This window comes from Cupressus sempervirens, chromosome 4 (assembly GCF_028749045.1).
Source record: "Cupressus sempervirens isolate cs-2001-9-10 chromosome 4, ASM2874904v1, whole genome shotgun sequence".
Taxonomy (NCBI): domain Eukaryota; kingdom Viridiplantae; phylum Streptophyta; class Pinopsida; order Cupressales; family Cupressaceae; genus Cupressus; species Cupressus sempervirens.
The window spans coordinates 152357241-152376646 of NC_143121.1; the positions used below are offsets into that span (position 1 = coordinate 152357241).

The 19406-nt window shown below is 31.6% G+C and overlaps 1 protein-coding gene across 1 annotated transcript; it reads right to left on the bottom strand.

Annotated features, from left to right (window-relative positions):
* Nucleotides 1-13951: 13951 nt before the first annotated feature.
* LOC149560421 (kiwellin-like) lies at nt 13952-14556 on the bottom strand. The gene is made up of 3 exons (XM_089827607.1): nt 14463-14556; nt 14202-14282; nt 13952-14115 (listed from the first exon to the last, which is right to left on the bottom strand). The coding sequence occupies exons 1-3, from the start codon at nt 14554-14556 to the stop codon at nt 13952-13954; spliced, it is 339 nt and encodes a 112-aa protein (XP_089683733.1).
* Between the last annotated feature and the right edge of the window lie 4850 nt (nt 14557-19406).

Genomic DNA, 19406 nt, shown 5'->3' on the forward strand with positions numbered 1-19406 from the left:
GGAACCTATCCTACACTCTAAAAAATGCTACACACATTTGAACCTAGTAATTGAGTCATTTCAATATTAGACAAACCATAATCTAGCCCTATGCATTATTCAATGCACCAAAAGAGTTGCAAGATTCCTTCACACTATTTCATCAATCATATACAATATTTAACAAGGCATTAGCACTATAGTAATCAAATGCACTATTACACTTATCACATGTGCTTCTCCCTAACATGGATGTGCTACAATAGTCCAAAGCACTATTAAACTAAACATACGCACTAAAAAATTGATTAGATGTGCTACCAAAGTCCAAAATGCCACCAAGTTCATTATATGTGTTTTCCTATCCCATGCATTCACTATCAAAAGAAAAAGTGCTATAGCCTCCTACATATGTGCTACCAAAACAACACCCTTCTTATGAAAATTCATTACCTATGATCCATCTACCTCAAAAAAAATATGCATTATTATACGTGTCATATGTACTAAAGAATATTTTTAATGCACTATAGGATGCAAATGCACTATAGAATCCTACATTTGTGCTACATTCTATCCCTGTACATTATTTGACTATGTCAATAAGGTTTCAAATGCACTATACCACATCAAGAATGCACTTCTACAAACTACAAATGTGTTAAAATAAACTTTAAATGCACTAAAATGTTTGATCTAAGAATTTATGTGGCAGATTCATGCAACAATCAAAAAATTCATGTAAGAATTCAAAAATGTAAAATTACAAAGGATCTAGATGAGTTACTGGGGCACCATAGTCATTTGGATGCTTGTATTGGTGACCCATCTCAAATCTATGCTCTCTGAATGGTACAACCATACTCTTTGGCTTAGAGCTTGAAGAAAAAAAGAGAAAAAGGGAGTTTAACAATGAAATGGGTAAAAGGTCTTCTGACCTATTAAACCCTCCCTTGGGGCATTTTTAATACATTTTTCAACAATTTTTGCCCAAATTAACACATTTTGACCCATTTCTTCAGCCTAGGTTTTTTTTTATTTCAACTCAAACATACATGGGAACATCAAACTTTATCATAAAATTGTTTTAGAAATCAAATTGGAATCACCCATATTGCCCATCATTTTTTTCAAATTTAATTTCTGAGGGGGCATTATAACCTACATCAAATGAAGGCATCACAATATTCTAAACATAAAAAATGTTCTGCCCCAGACCAATTTCAATGACAATAAAATAAACTAGCCATTCAAGAAAATTATTCTACACAAAGGATTTTAAACAACACAATATCAATAATTAGACATCATACCAACCTTAAATCAACATCATATCAACGTCAGCAATAAAAAATGAAATCATCAACTATCACAAAAATATCTTTGATAAGACACTCAAATAGAAAAATCTAGCTACAAATTAGAAAATGAAGATATTCTTTGAACTAATATGTTTCAAAAAGGGGCATTTGTAGACACAGTAAAATTGGCTAAGACTTGAAACAATGAGAATTTTGATCAAGAAATAAAAATTAAGGACAAAACAAAGTAACATAGGAAAATAAAATACTTTCAAATCAATAGTAACATCATGTTACTTGAGCAATTAAATCAACCAATCACTGATCAAATCTAAAGGACCAAAAGCACTTTAAAAATAAGAAAAACAATTCATAAAATCATAAAAATCAAAATCATAAAGGAAAAAGGTAAAGATAGAACTTGAAAGTAAATGCAACAATTTAATATATCAACAAAACAATTTATCCTCTCAAAGGTGAAAATCCTCCCTTTTGAAATTAAAAGAATTGAAAAATCCTCATTTATCCTCACAAACTAAGTTTGTTGGACTTTTCCTCTTGGTGCCTTATGAGATATTTGCAGTTTAACCACTACTTGCAGTAAAAGGTAAAATCTAGATCCTTATCCCAAACCCCTCTAAAATCCTATAAATAGAATAGTAAATCAAGAGCAAAAGGACCCAAGTTTGTATGCATGCATACTATAGGCATTTTCGAGCATCCTTGTTGTTAAGAGGTAATGCCATGTTAGCTTCATTTTAGCACCATTTTGCTATCTATTTAGCATTGTTTAACATTGTTTTAGTCTCATGCATGAACATCGCATAGCATTTTAGTGTTATTATCTTGATATAATTGATATTTCATGTAGATCTCATATAGACTTACCTAGATCTACATTAATAGCATATTCCCATCTTAGAAAAGTCACTAAGATGTTGGGCTGAGAGCAATTTTAGCAATTGTAGTTAGGGAAACATGTCTTTATTTAATAATGATTTCTTGCGCCTAAATTAGTTCATTGTTATTATAATTGCACTCTACACTAAGGTCTCTTGAGTATGTGATTCAACTGTGTACAATATCCACCATCCATGTCAAAATTATTAGTGAATAGTCACTAGTATTAATACATGTATCCCACGTGTCTTCTCTCTAGAGTGATTTGGGAAAATCAGTTTAGTGCTGCCCAATTCAGCCTAAAATACATCTTAAGCCATTGACCCTTGCCCATCCAACAGTAATGGGGGCATTCTGTTTATTATATTAACATCTACATCATCATATTAAATTATAATTATAATATTAATTATTATTATATTATAATAATCAAAATTCTATTAACAGTTGTTAAAGATACAAATTAGTAATTAAAAATAAACTAAATAAATATGTTTATATTCTAGTTTTAAGAAATAATTTAACTTATTTGTGTTATATTTTTCAAATTATTTTGCAAGTGAATAATAAGAAGGTATTCATAAAAAATTTAAATAGAAATAGAAAATTAGCATCTATTTATTTGTGCATTGAATTTCAAACTTAACCATTTACATTAACAAAATAATTATCTTATTTTATTCTTTTGATGATGATTAAAAAATAATTAAGGACCTATTATAGTATAGTTAGATTATTCCAATTTATATGGCATACTTAAAGCTTTAATTAAAATTTAAAAGTCATCAGAATATGAATAATTAATTATTCTTGTGTAGCATATTTATTAGTTTTTAGAGACTAGAGATGACACATGTCTTTTTTTGGGTTGCATTTATATAAATGGTTGATAATTCCCTAGATATACAAAAAACTCATCTCTAGTTGTTGATCTAAGTTGACCAAATAGTGCTACTGTGAGCATTGTAAATGTAGAGAAATAGTGCTACTGTGAGCCACGATAAAAGAAGCTCAAATTCCTATAGATAAGATGAGTGGTAGAGAAATGGTCCCTTCATATTTGTATGCCCAACTTCCAATTTAATTATTTTAGATTATTAAATCTTCAACATAGATACAAGTTTGTGCCAAAAATGTTGTAATGCATGCAAAGTTGATGGAGGAGGGAATGATGCTAATAGTGACAAGACATGTATTTACTACACACTACAAGTGGTACAAGATGGAAGGAAATCTGTAACCATTCTAAAGACTTGAAAAAAGGTAGAGGCTTCATTCGATCTATTTTGCTCAGAATAAACCTTCACCCTTTGATATATTATCATCAAACAATAGTCTATAAATGGATTTTATTGGTTACACACATATGTTGGAGATATTAAATGACATTAGAAAAATTTCCCAAAAATCCATTACTTCATACATCAATTCCTTCTTGCACGCAACATGTGTAGCATGTACTCTGTACTACTAAAAACTAGTGAGTACTTACTAGAAAATGAAATTAGGATTCGCATAAATTTTGAGAGTTAAAAATAATTACATCTTCCAATTACTACAAAATAACTAGACCTCAAAATAAAATATTAATGAAGGGTTCTCCCCTTAATACCATAAACACATAATAGGAACAAAGAAATCATAGCAAATGGGAGAAGAAAATATGGACTTCTTATTTGCACCACAAATGTGGAATTATAGAATTTATAAAATTACAATACACTAAACCACATGGGTCCCTTCATTATAGTAAGATGCAAGACTAACTTGCAAACTACCACCTAGAGTTGTCATAGACAATGTTCGGGTCTTTCTTAAATAGGCAATTTTATGCCTATCGAGAAGGTTTTAGACATTGAAACGTAATACCTAGGGCTGATAGACCCTAACACTAGATATAGAGTTGGTCAAATACATCTTTGATAAATTTTTAAGATATTTTGGGTAGCTCAACTTTGGAAGGTCATAACTCTCGAACTATTGTGTCGATTGGCTATTATAACCACTTTTCAGAAGTGTCAGCACTTGATCTATAGGATCATAATGGTATTAGCACCCTTCCATCAAGTTTTAGGACCTTGTCTAGGTGCTCTAAGTCCTCCAATGGTGAGCCTAAGGGTTTTTGTACAATTTTTTTCACCAAAAAATTGTAATAACTATTATGATACTTAAGCTAGAGCAGTGAGATTTTTATGGCAGGCTTATATGTCTAAAATGAATGTTCTAGAAGAAAATGAGAAGATTCCAAGCTTATATGATAGACTTATTAAAAATAGCAAGATCCTATATAAGTAGTAACCACCTTGTCTACTAGTCCTTATTAAAATAGAAAAGACTGAAAATAAAATATTGTTGCATGATGCAAGATTAATCTTACAACCAAGATTCTCCACATCAAATACCATGCCTAGTGAAATATCAAATATCAACAAAAAGGGTTTTACTTCACATTATATTCTATGTATCTGATTTACATTTCATCTTCATATGTATATAAATATACATATATGTATGTATATATGCATATATGTATGTATATATGCATATATGTATGTATATATGCATATATGTGTGTATATATATGCATATATGTGTGTATATATATATGTATATGTATATGTATATGTATATATGTATATATGTATATGTATATATGTATATGTGTGCGTGTGTATATATATATGCATGTATATATGTATATACATACATATATATATATATATACATACATATATATATATATACATACATATATATATATACATACATATATATATATATATATACATACATATATATATATACATACATACATATATATATACATACATATATATATATATATACATACATATATATATATATACATACATATATATATATATATACATACATACATATATATATATATATACATACATACATATATATATATATATACATACATACATATATATATATATATATACATACATATATATATATATATATACATACATACATATATATATATACATACATATATATATATATATATATATATATACATACATACATACATATATATATATATATATATATATACATATACATATATATACATATGTATATGTATATACATACATATATATGTGTATATGTATATAAATATACATCTATGTATATGTGTATATATGTATATGTATATGTATACACACACACACACATGTGTGTGTGTGTGTGTGTGTGTGTGTGTGTGTGTGTGTGTGTGTACATATATATACACATATATGTATATATGTGTGTGTAAGAAGGCATAGGGAGGTTACCAAAAAGTAGAGTTAGTTTAGTTAGTTGGAGAATGATATGTTAAAGCCCTCGATGTCACCATTGTATGAGTTGGAACATTGGAGGAGTATGGATACAAGCCAATTCATGCAAAATACTAAATTTTTTTATTAGAATAGAATTGATTTAATTGCAATTTGATACATCTAGTCTTTTGGTGTTGAGATTTGGTTTTAGTGTAGTTATTACCTTGTTTTTTCTTTGGTTTGAAGTTTTTATCAATTTGTTTATGTCTACAATAAATGTTTTTATAAATTAGTGTTTTCTATCATAGGAAGGATGGAGCAGGGAGCACAAGACCAAGGCCTTTCCTAGGAAGCCAGAGGCAAGATTAGGCTATTCTTGGCTAGAAATTCAAATGAGGAAGGAGGATTTCTTGAAAGGGTGAAGCAATTTTGATGGAATGAGTGTAATGGATGGAGAGTGCATAGAGTAAAGATACTATGGGTGCAAGGAGAAGTGTGGAAAGTCTCAAGTATGGGAGAAAAGGAAAATTTACTTCAAACTAGTCTAAAATGCTGAAAAGCCCTAGCAAACCCTCAAAAATTTGGTTAGGGCATTTGGTGTAACTTGGAAACCTAGGACCTTAGGATTCTTGAAGGACACTAAAAAGGGTATCCTGAACTGAAGTTAGTTTGGAACCTTTTTTGGAAAATATTTGCACAAATCTTGTATTACTTTATTAGGAGGGCTAATGGGGGCTATTAGGCCTAAAAAGGAATTTCCTTTAGTTTGAAGAGATCATATAGAAAGCTATTGAATGAAATGTGAAAGATGGATAGAAAGCAATCCAAGACACCCTAGGAAGAGCCTTGAACCCTTACAAGATAAGTTGAGTCATTAGGGAGGCCTAGAAAGAAGCTTCAAACTATTGCATTTCAAATTCACACTTTGGATAATATATTTTACAAAATAAACCCTAACTATTTAACTATAATTCTTCCTAGATCACAGTTATTTTATCCATCAAAACATGCACGCGCACGCACCCGCGCGCGCACACACACACACACACACACACACACACACACACAGTATACGAATAAGAGTTCTTGTTTCCCTAAAAAAGGGAAGCGACAAAGTTTTGAACCATTAGATTTCAAATTGATACACTTTGAAAAATATATTTTACAAAATAAACCCTACCTAAACCAATGAGTCTTCATGTAACACTTCTTTTATCCATCAAAACATCTCAAAAGCATTGAAGCTCCAATTTTGTTGTTTGTGTGTGTCAACATCTCAAAAGCATCAAAACATCTTTGTTGCTTCCTCTTAAATTTAGACCATCAAGAGATTTTGGTTGACAGACTTTCTACCAACTAACCAAATTCATTCTTCACCTTTCTTTAGTTCTGGAGCACGAGAAGTCCCCTTGGATTTTATCAATAATATCTTTGAACCTGCTTGGGATTTTCAAAATGAATAGGAAATACACCTGGATGCATTGCATGGAGGCAAATAGAAGCAAGAGTTTCCTAGAATTACTCAAGATTTTCCCTTTCTAGCCCACCATCATTTTTTGGAAGCGTTCAACTAGACCATTCAAGAAAGAGGTTGGGAACTTCCTTAATTGTGAGTGGTAGCCCAAAATAAGTATCTAGGAGGGATGCCTCCTAGCAGCTAAGAATACTTGTCAGCTTATCTCTCAAGTTGGCAATGGTGTTAAATAAAAATAATTTTATTTTCTAGTAATTTATGCATTGACCAGATACCAGTGCATATTGATTTAGGGTGACTTTCCATTCTCTAGCTTCAAGTGTGGAGGAGATTCCTAATAAGAAGGTGTCATCTACAAACTACTATATGATTTTTGGTGGGGGCACTAGGAGGCTAGTTTAACTCCCTTGATTCAGTCAAAATTTGTCAAAGATACTAAATTTCTACTTATCACTTCCAATATAATAATAAAATGGTAGGGAGATAGGGGTCACCTTGGCAAAGATCCTGGGAGGATGAGAAAAAATTGCCAGGACCTCTATTGGTAACCACTAAGAAAGTAACAGAGATAACAACACTTTTTATAATACTATTAACCTTGTCATTAAAGCCAAGTTTGGAAAGAATAGAAACCAAGAATTTATTCCTAAACTTATCATAAGCTTTGGAGATATGCACTTTAAGAGCCATACCTAGGTTCTTAGGCCTTTCCATAGAGAATATAACCTCATGGTTGGTTATAATTGAGTCAAGAATCTACCTCCCACGCATGAAGCCACTTTGAAAGAGGCCAATAAATTTTTTTGGGAGAGGCTGTATGTGATTCACCATACCCTTAGAAAGAACCTTGTAAATTGTGTTGCAAAGGTTGATGGGTCTCAAGTCTTCCAATCTCCAAGTGTCCTTCGTGTTAGGAATGAGAACAATGAAGGTCTAGTTCAGTTCCTTCGGTAGCTTTCCCATTCTAACAAAGTCATGAGTAGAATGGATAGCATCATACTTAACAATGTCCCAAACTTCCTTGAAGAAAGTACGAAGAAACCCATCCAGACCAAGAGCTTTATATTTATCCATACTGAAAAAAACCATTCTAACTTCCTCTTCTCTGACCTTGGATGTCATATTTTCATTCATTTAACTATCAATCACTAATTGAAAGGACCTCAAAATATCATTTTGTATGTTGTTGTCAACTTAAGCCACCAAGGGGTTATACATTCCCTAGAAAGAGGAATCGACTTTATCCTCTATATGTTCCATTTTAGTGACTTCGTGGTCATTATCATCCATCAAGCTATTGATAGTGTTTCTCTTTTTTTATGTCAAGGCCAATCTCCCCAATTTTTAAGAAGGGTATAGTGGGGTGTTGAAGTCTCCCATAAACAAATACTTCCCTTGTCTCATGCAATCTACCATAGTAGTCAGCTCATTACAATTAACTATTTATTATACTTGTTTATTTTTGTCTTCATCTGTTATATTGTTGATTGTGTTATTATATTTTTAACCATATTAGTTACTTTCTACTATGACTTCACATTGGTGATGAATACAAAAAATCATTACTTTATTAAAATGCATTTTAGTATTTTTTTAATATTTTATCAAAATAAACACAAAATTAAGTAAAACAATATAAACTATATAATAAACAAAAAATTCTATTGTGAAACTAAATAATTGTAATAAGAAAGATGTGCTTTTAAAAAAAAAGTCTTATTAGTTAATTAAAAAATATTCTAAATATATATTAAATATGTGTGTTACAATTAATGATAATAATTATAATATTTTTTTATTAAGGATAGCATGATTATTGGATATTTAAAACCAATCAAAATATCTTTAAAAGACTAAAGTGAGCTTTTGGAAGGATCAATTCATGTATTGACCTTAGAATACAAACAAAAAAGGAAAACAAGCAACATGAGCAGCAATGAATGAATTGTATGGAGGAAAGACAAGAGCAACTAACAAATAAACAAATAATGAGTTGAAACTTTAATATTTCTTATAAAGAGAAATCAATGGAGATACCAAAGAATCAAACTTCAAATACACACTTTAACTTACACAACCTAAAAGAAGGGAACACAAGAAGTAATTGACTGATGGTGTGAAAGAAAGACTACGACAAGAGAACAAGGACATCCATAAACATCACAGACTAAAGCAAGAGAAGTTATTAATGAACGTGTGCAAGACAGGTGGGAAAGTAGGTTGACAATGAGGATGATGGGGTGATCAGATACAGGCTGCTTAAACATCGCACACTAGACTTAATTCTTGGACTAAAATGTTATACATTTAAAGTTGAGTCAATTTTTGACTTGAGTGCAATGTTTAAGAATAGCCGATCAGATGAAGTGCCAGGTGATGGGCATGAGACCAAAGTCCTTATCACCACGATGCAAGCCAAGGGCATTCCAAACACCTTCCGAGGTATCCACGATATCATCCTTGCAGGGCTTGGCGCACTCGTCTATGACAGTGGCCACCGTAGACTTCCCTCGCGCACTGATCTTTAACCTGCGGAAACAATTGGAGTTGTGATCAAAAGTGGCAGGGGGAAGAGCGACCCAATGATCCTTGTTGGAATGGAAGTGACCATCACAAGCAGATGGTCCTCCGCCATCTCCTCCCTTCTCGAAGCTGTTCACAGTCATCCTTCCGTGCTTCTCACTCGCCCCTGTGCACATCATCATCATCATTATCACTATGCAACAAATGAAGAACACCAATCTGAGATTCAATCCTCTCATTCTGATCTCCTATTCTCTTCTCTCAGATGTTCTCCTCGCTGTATGCTGACCACCCAAAGGCGTTACTTATTGTGTAAATCTCCACTTCGCTAATTACACTTTTTGCCTTTTCCATTGGACGGATTCCTGCCTTGAAAGGTTTGGCTTTAGGTAAATAGAAAATTAGACGGAGACAAATATTTGTCAGTTCTGGTGATCATATGCTTACTTTCACATTACAGGCTAAACGACTAAACATTCATTCTCCGATTGACCAAATTGACATTATTGACATCGATAATATCTGGCGTGAATCCCAAAGGAGCTAGAGAAATATTAAATCTTGATCGGTTTGGAGTCTTCGATTTTATTTTCGATAATCTTGAATATGGACGTGTTGTTTTACGAACATTTCCATACCTAATACGGTCGTATAATTTGTCTTTAGGTTTACACTCCCGAGATTTTAGTGAACACCATTCACTATACCTCGTTCAACTTTGGTTTCGAGTTTTCATTGTCGTTTTAGTTGAAAATTAGCTCGCTCGGAAGGTTGACAACTTATAGAGGACTTTGTATTTGGGCACTTTGTTTGGCATTTTATGATAAGCATAGGTAGGAATGGAAGCCAGGCTTTTTGAGATCACTAGGAGCCTTTTTCATTTTATTGGTCTCCTCTTTGTCTCATTGGTTAACATCCCCGTGACTGTTATAATTGATATCCACTGTATACAAATATTATGTGGTTTTCAAAACTATCAAAATGGCTAGTGATGAAGTAAGGAGGAAGCTGGTAGAATGCAAAAGTCTGCTACTGTTTGCTTTGCCATTTCGTCCTTGTGTAACAGATCTTTTGCATACTATCTGCTGCCTAATCCTTGCTCTGGATTGCTTTGGGATTCCTCAATATCATTTCTACCAGCAGATTCCATGAAACAGAAAGTTTTCTTTTTTCCATAAAGTCTAATCGTTGATGGTGGTTGCAGAATTTCATGAACCAGAAAGATTTTTCGGAGCTTTTGAGAACTTTTAAGAAACCCATTAAACAAGAGCTTTTGGAAACTTTTCAGAAGCCCATAAAACATGTAAGTGTTTGTAGGATTATGTTTTTCTTTGCACTTATTTACAGTGTCTAGTCTCACTACCAAATGGATAAAAAGTTTGGATTACAGCATGTTGTTTAAGCTAAAATATAAGATCAGAAGGAATTGTTGGAGTCTAAAAGATTGACTAAAGTACGAGGGATAGAGATGAAACTTTTACGAATAAGGAAGATGTTGAGAGGTTTTGGGAATTATTCAGAAGTCCATAAAACAAGAGCAAGAGCTTTGGGAACCTTTTCAGAAACAAGTGATTACAAGCTTTGATCTCAATGATTGTATTTTCCATTGTCACAAGTCTCATTTTCAACTGAAGAGTACCATTCAGATAAATTAAATGGTGTTGTTTATTTCAAAATTTCAGATTACGAAGAATCTGTGGAATCATAAAGATTTGAATTGGGTGTATTATTTGAATAAAAATTTCACATTAAGAAGAATCTATAGAATCAAAACGATTAACTAAATATAACACAGATAGATGACACTGATATTGCATATTTGAGTTGGTAATTTGTTTTTGTTTCTCAATTATGCTATGAATCTACAGTTACTCTAAGTAGATTGATACACGAGTTTCTCAACTATGCCATGAATCTCCAGTTACTCTAAAGAGATTGATACAAAAGTTTCTCCTTGAGAAGGTTGGTATGTCTACACATCTATTACAGTTTTATAGCGCTCTAAATATTGATAAGTAGGTTTGTAGAACTTTGCATTATTTTTGATACTTGCTTCATTCGTGTGATTTTTGAAAGAAAATGACATGATAGTTCTTGTGCATATTCAGAGACTGGTGCCAGTAATCTTTGTCACTTAAGGTGAACCACACCCACCAAATTCATAAAATTGTCCAAGTAACATATTGGGTAGAATTCTGTGAATAAAATTAAAGTAAATGGAGCCGTGTGCATTAAAATTAAAAAGATAATAAGCAGTGCTTACGTTTGGGGATTGTTGAGACCCACAGCTTATTTTAAATTTGTCCCTTGTTCATTACAACTACTGAAAAGCATCAAAATCTATGGCCTTCGAGCTCCATTGTAGCACCATCTTTACTTATGTTGATTTTCATTTATATCCTTTCATTTTATCATGAGACGACTTTTTAAAAAATAATAAGAATTCACATTAATATCAAAGTTCAGTAAGAAATCAAGGTTTTGAAAAATATCTCACTTAACAATTGTTTTTGAAGTATTAGATGGCAGCTAAAAAGATGGGGTGCTGACCCCAAAGTACAAGAAGACTGAAGAATTAGCCAGAGATAACCTCCTAGTCATCTAACCGATGCCAACTTTAAACTTCAGAAAAGAAGATATATCCATAGCTGAATTGGCAGTACTATCAGTTCTTAAACTAATATGCATTAAAGACTGTTAACTTTAGGAGATTATGTGGAATGGTCATGGTAGTGATGTTCTTGTTTAAAACTTTAGGCAGTTAGAGGTATAACTAAGATTGAAATGTGACAATCAAACATTGAATCTTATGTTAATATCTTTATTTAAGAATATCACATATCCTAAGTGATTACTGAGATTTTATTTTAGGTCCAAGAAATGTTTTTAAAATTTAAATATTATCAAATGGGTTAAAAAAAGTTAATTAATTCACATTTTCAGCTTGAAAACCTGGCCAAGAATTACTTTCACAGACTAGTTTGTTTCTTAGAAGGAGAAAATTGGTTTGAATGCACCTAGATCCCATTTACAAGTAGATTTTGGGAGGAACCTAAAATCCCAAGAAGGAAACAAGTTCAAAACTACATAATAATAGCCAAAAAACAATTAAGAATTAATAGCTTAAAATGAGGGCATCCTAAGCATAGACAAAAATTATAACATGAAGAAACCTCACAAAATATAAAATATGACTTTGCATGCAACAATTAACTTAAAACATAATTTTTATTTTTATTTTTAAATTACATAGTTGGGTGCACAAGTTTGACCATTTCTAGCCTCATAAAAGTAGTCATGTGCAAGCTTTAAAAAAATTGTTGTGGTTGTCAGGGAGACATAACTTACAACTACCAATATTCAAAGACTGTTAAATATTCCATCTAAAAGTTATTGAAATATTTTTATATTTCAAATATTGTACGAATTCAGCAATATAATAATTTTTTAAAAATTTGTTCAATGGTTAAATGATAGACTTCATTTTATATCTTAAATATCTTATCACATTTTATTTTACGTTAAAACTAAAGAAAATAAAGTCATAAACTACTAACTTTTATATATAATATAGAGAAAAATATTTTTTCATGAGAATTTATAATTTCATTTCTAGTAAATCTAAAATATTCATTTACCTTATAAACTTGAAGGATTATTGAAGTATAATGATTCAATAAATTGAGAGAACTTTTGTTGTCATTTGAATTATAAAAAAAAACATAACATTGTTCTTGATGTTAATTATTTTTTATAACTCTATATGTCATGCCATCATTCTCATCAATTCTATTCAATCGCTTGAACTACAAGCCTTTGAATAAAATTATAATGATATGCCACAATACACAATTACAAAGATAACTTTAAATGAATGATCGAATTGTGAGATATTTGAAACTAGTAAAAGGACCTTGAAAAGAGTAAACTAAACTTTTGAAAATAACAATTAATATATGAACCTTAAATACAAAAAAAGGGTGGAAACAATCTAAAATACAAATATTAGATGGAAACAACCAACATGAGAGACAATGCATGGATTGCATGTAAAAAAGAGAAGCACATTTAATAAACAAGTAAATAATAAGTCTAAACATTAATATTTCTTATAAGGGGAAACCGATGGAGACATCAAGGTATCAAAATTTAAATAGTCACTTCAACTTACAAAATCTAAAAGTAAGGAACAAAAGAACTATTTGATGGACTGATGGTGTGGAAAAAAGACTAAGAGAAGAGAAGACTAACACCTTTCAACATCACATACTAAGAAAGAAGTAAATCAAATTTGATTGTTTAATAAGTTTAGTCCTAGTGTGTGATGTTTACAATAAAGGAACCACTACAACACTAAGTAGAATAGGAGCCACTAGAACAATAAGTAGAATAGAAGGTAAAGTGGATCAAAAGAAATTATTAGATACATTGTGTGTAGAGTAGATGGGGAAGTGGATTGAGAATGAGGATGATGAGGGTGATCAGATGAAGTGCCAGGTGATGGGCACAAGGCCGATGTCCTTATCACCACGATGCATGCCTAGGGCATTATAAACAGTCTCCGAGGTATCCACGATAACATCCTTGTAGGGCTTGGTGCACTTGTCTATGATAGTGGCCACCGTAGACTTCCCTTGTGACTGATCTTCAACTTGCGGAAACAATTGGAGTTGTGATCAAAAGTGGCATGGGGAAGAGTGACCCAATGATCCTTGTTGGAATGGTAGTGACCATCACAAGTAGATGGTCCTCTGCCATCTCCTCCCTTCTTGAAGTTGTTCACAGTCATCCTTCTGTGCTTCTCACTCTCCCCTGTGTACGTCATCATCATCATTATCATTACATAGTAAATGAAGAACACCAGTTTCCCTTTCAATCTCACCATTCTAATATCCTATTCTCTTCTCACAGAGCTCCTCCTCACTATATGTTGACCACTCAAACACTATCCTTCTCTAAATATGTGCAAGAGAGTTATATTTCATATCGTACATTGACAGGCATTACTTATTTTGTACATCTCCACTTTGCTTATTGCAGTTTTTGTCTTTTCCATTGGACAGATCCCGGTCTTGAATGGTTTCATTTTAGGTAAATAGAAAATTAGATGGAGACAAATATTTGTCAGTTCTGGTGTTCATATGCTTACTTTCACATTACAAGCTAAACAACTAAACATTCATTCTCCAATTGAACAAATTCATGTTATTGACATCGATAATATCTAGCGTGAATCCCAAAGGAGCTAGAGAAATATTAAATCTTGATTAGTTTGGAGTCATCGATTTCATTTTGGATAATCTTGAATATGTAGGTGTCTCTTCCTTTATTTGCTACTATTGTTTTACGAAGATTTCTATACCTAATACGGTCTTATAATTTGTCTGTAGATTTACACTCCCGAGATTTGAGTGAAACCTCTGAATATACCTTGCTCAACTTTGATTTCTAGTTTCAATAATCTTTTACTTAGAAATTAGTGGTACATTAGAATGGATTTAAAAAAATTTCATCAGTATTTTGCATATTAATAATCTGATGGTTTAAACATCAAACACTAAGTCTATATTCTTAGATTAAAAGTGTTGCTTAGTCAAAATTGACATACTTTTTCCAAGCTTATTTTTTTCTTAAAGTTGTGATATTTAGGAATAGGTATTGACAACTTGTAAACCACTTTGAATTTGACTAGTTGAAAGGCACTTTTTTCTAGAACATGAGCTATGTTAGAGTTAGAATCTTCATTTTATGTAAAAGCTTGAAAATATCTATATAAGATGGATCAAAAATTCTATAGAAAGTATTATCATCATTTAATGAAAATAAATTATGATTCATCATATTTAGCTTTATTTTTCTAGTGGCAATTGTATTATCAATTAAAGTTGGCAAAACTGTCTCTTGCATATGTAAGTCTAGGTTTGTGATGAAGACAAAGAGAAACATAACTAAATCCAAGACCATGGATGGAATAATTCTAAGCACATAAGGACTCAACTCTCCAAATTTGATGCACATTCTTCCTCTTTTATCATTTTTTGGGAATTTGGATTTGAATTCCATAAATGAAAACTACAAAAGCTCATTGCACAAGGTTATGCAAGATTATCCACTCTAGAGATTTGAGTGAAACCTCTCAATATACCTTGCTCAACTTTGGTTTCTAGTTTCAATGTTCTTTTACTTAGAAATTAGTGGTACATTAGAAGGGATTTTTAAAAATTTCATCAACATTCTGCATATTAATAATCTGATGGTTTAAACATCAAACACTAAGTCTATACTCCTAGACTAAAAGTGTTGCTTAGTCAAAATTGACATACTTTTTCCAAACTTATTATTTTCTTAAATTTGTGATGTTTAGAATTAGCTATTGACAACTTGTAAACCACTTTGAATTTGACTAGTTGAAAGGCACTTTTTTCTAAAACATGAGTTGTGTTAGAGTTAGAATCTTTGTTTTATGTAAAAGCTTGAAAATATCTATATAAGATAGATCAAGAATTCTATAGAAAGTATTATCATCATTTAATGAAAATAAATTATGATTCATTATATTTAGCTTTATTTTTCTAGTGGCAATTGTACTATCAATTAAAGTTGGCAAAAATGTCTCTTGTATACGTAAGTCTAGGTTTGTGATGAAGATGAAGAGAAACATAACTGAAGCCAAGACCATGGATGGAATAGTTCTAAGTACATAAGGACTCAACTCCCCAAATTTGATGCACACTCTTCCTCTTTTATCATTCTTTTGGTATATGCATTTGAATTCTAAAAATGAAAACTACAAAAGCTCATTGCATAAGGTCATGCAAGATTATCCAAGATCGAAGTGAAAGTTAAGGAGGATAATGTTTTTTTTCAAACAAGTAGTAATTTTGGAAGGTTAGGAATTGGATTCTCAATATTACTTTGAGTCAAGACATTACAAGAAAAACTTCCTCACATAAGGCTGATTTATGCTTATGTTTAATTATAGTCATTACAATATCTACCTAAAATAGAAATTTTAAATATGGCTTGATTTGGTCTTGGTCTCTTTTAGAGATTTTGAACTCTTCCATGGCTCGCCACCATGTAAGGGAAGCAATCAAGACATAAACTTCTTGGTTATGTGAAATCAATTATTTGAAGGATCTAACAATTAATTATCATCATACGTTTATAAAATTTGATTTTTTTTGATATAATTGGTTGATGTGTTCACTAAAATCCTACTTAGTTACACGAGTTTTCTTTTCAAGATATTTATGGTGTTTCATAAAAGCAAGGAGATCTTGATGCTTTTACTAACAAGTTTTAATATGTTAAGAATGGTGGAATCATTTTTATTCTTTGAGGCTAAATGAAGTTGGAGATGGTCTAGCTCTTGCTTCATCATTTGAAAGTGTCCTAATTTATTCAAAACTATTTTCACAAATCCACTTCTCTAATAAGATAAATATTAATATTATACAGAACCAATACAAAATATACAGTGTTCTTAAGAAGCCTACATATTATATAAGTATTGTAGATCCTTGATTTAAAAATCAATACACTATGTAAGATTTAATTATTGATTCAAAATACTACAAGTTAATAAATAATAGACTTAATTAGATAACACAAATCAATAATTATCATGTAGTGTCGGAACACATGTATATATGTATCCATACAAATATTTATGTAGGAGCATCCTAGATGTAAGGGAAATCTTCCATCACCCAAAAATATTTTATTTCCAGTCTTTTTTATTTTAATAAGGACTAGTAGACAGGGTGGTTACTATATATGGAAACTTGCTATTTTTAATAAGTATGTCATATGATCTTGAAATGTTCTCATTTTCTATAGGAAGGTTCATTTTAGAGATATAAGCCTACCATAAAAATCTCATTGCTCTAGCTTAAGTATTAGAGAAGTTATTGCAGATTTTTGGTGGAAACATATGCAACAAAATCTTCAAGCTCACTATTGGAGGCCTTAGAGTGCTGGATGAGGTCCAAAAATTTGGTGGAATGGTGTCATTTTGAGCCTGTACATCAAAAGTTGGTGTTTCCAAAAAGTGGTTATAATAGCCAATCAGAGCAATGGTTCGTGAGTTATGGCCTTCCAAAGTTGGGCTACCTAAAATTTTTAAAATAATTTTCAAAGATGTATTTGGATGACTCTATATATTTTGTTAGGGTCTTTCGGCCCTAGGTATTATGTTTGACCATCTAGAACCTTCCTAGGAGGCATAAAATTGCCTATTTAGTAAAGGCCTAAACATTACACATAAGACAACTCTGAGTGATTGTTTGTAGCTTGTCTTGCAAATTATTGTACTGAAGCCACCCATCTGGGTTAGCATATTGTACTTATGAATTTTATAATTTCGCATTTGCGATGCAAATAAGAAGCCCCTATTTTGTTCTTGCACTTTTTTTCATTTCTTTGTTTCTATTATGAGTTTATGATATTAAGGGGAGCACCTTGCATTAAGTGGTACTAGAGCTAGGTTTCTTGAGTGTATGTATAGATCACTGACTTTGATGCAATTCACACTAGGATTATGGTTTGGGCTGAGTTTGTAGACAAATCACTGATTGTGAGGTAATTTGCACTAGAGTTTCAGTGGAAATATGAAAAATGCCTCCACAAAGAGAGTGTGATAGAAGAGTTTTAGGTGTTACACTAGAGGGATTTAGAGCCCTCCAAAGATAGATGCAAGCATTGGAAGAATAAATGCATAGAGGAATAAATCTTCCTCTAAGAGATGAAAGTGAGAATGAGAACACAGTGGAAGAAAATATTGGAGTAGAGGTAGTTCTAAATCTAGAAGAAGTGAGGATTTTTTGGGCCATCTCCAAGATTGAAAAAGGACCTATGTTTGAAGTTCCCACATTTTCAGGAAATCTAGATCTAGAGGAGCTAATTGATTGGATCAATGAACTAGAGGAGTACTTTGAATATGAAGATATTGAAGATCCTAATAGGGTCAAGTTTGCAAAGGCAAAACTAAAGGGACATGCAAAGATCTGGTGGTAGGAGGTTCAATTGGAGTCAAATAAAAAGGGAAAGGAAAAAATCACTAGATGGGAACTATTGGTGTAAATAATTATTCACTATTTACACTTACCTAATTTTACTTAGGTTAATGCATTATTTTAATATTTATTTATTAGTCACCTAGGAGTATGTGCACTCTTGTGAGTTGTCATGTTGACAAAACTGGAGTTCGTACCTCATTTATGGACATTGTGTCTACAACATCTCCACTTGAGATACACCTTATCATTCTTATCCTCTCATCTGGAATGATGGATAAGATATGTGCTTAATTTTCATGCTTATCTTATTTCTAGCTCTTTCTAGAGACATTCTAGGTGCTTCCTATGAGGCCTTTATATAAAAGCTCTCCTAGTGTGTACACTCATCATATACAATATACAATAATGTATGAGGAGGTTATGTGTAGGATAATGGTGTGCCAAAAAGTGGTGATCTAAAAAATCTATAGTTTTGAAATATCTCAAACCATTTCAAAATCTATTCCAGCTTTTTTTTGACACACCCTAAGACTAAATGAAAAAAATTAATATCCTTATAAGGTCCACTATATCTTTTGATACCAAACCTATATGTTCAACTTTAAAAGCATCCTAAAAATGTGCTTTGGCCTATTTTTATGTGATTTTTGCTTCAAATATGTAGTTGACAACATTTTTTCCACCAAAACTTGATGAAATGAAAAGGGTTTCTTAAGAATGTTCTTATCTTTCCATAAATGTAAGGTTTGTCAAATTATGAGTTTAGTAAGTAATTATTACTTATTTTCTAATGGAGTTATGTATAAAGTGTTGACTGACACACTACTTGAAAAACAACTATAACTTTCAAGTGGTACAACATTTTTTAAATCCAAAAGATGCATCACATTCTATGTTTCTTCTACTATAAGGAAAA

Excerpts from the sequence above, each read along its gene's own strand:
- LOC149560421 (XM_089827607.1), bottom strand. The coding sequence starts at position 14,556 with ATGAAACCATTCAAGACCGGGATCTGTCCAATGGAAAAGACAAAAACT. Across the intron at positions 14,283-14,462 it reads AATAAGTAATGCCTGTCAAT|GGGAGAGTGAGAAGCACAGA; the intron begins GTACGATATGAA and ends TGACGTACACAG. Across the intron at positions 14,116-14,201 it reads AGGACCATCTACTTGTGATG|ATCAGTCACAAGGGAAGTCT; the intron begins GTCACTACCATT and ends CGCAAGTTGAAG.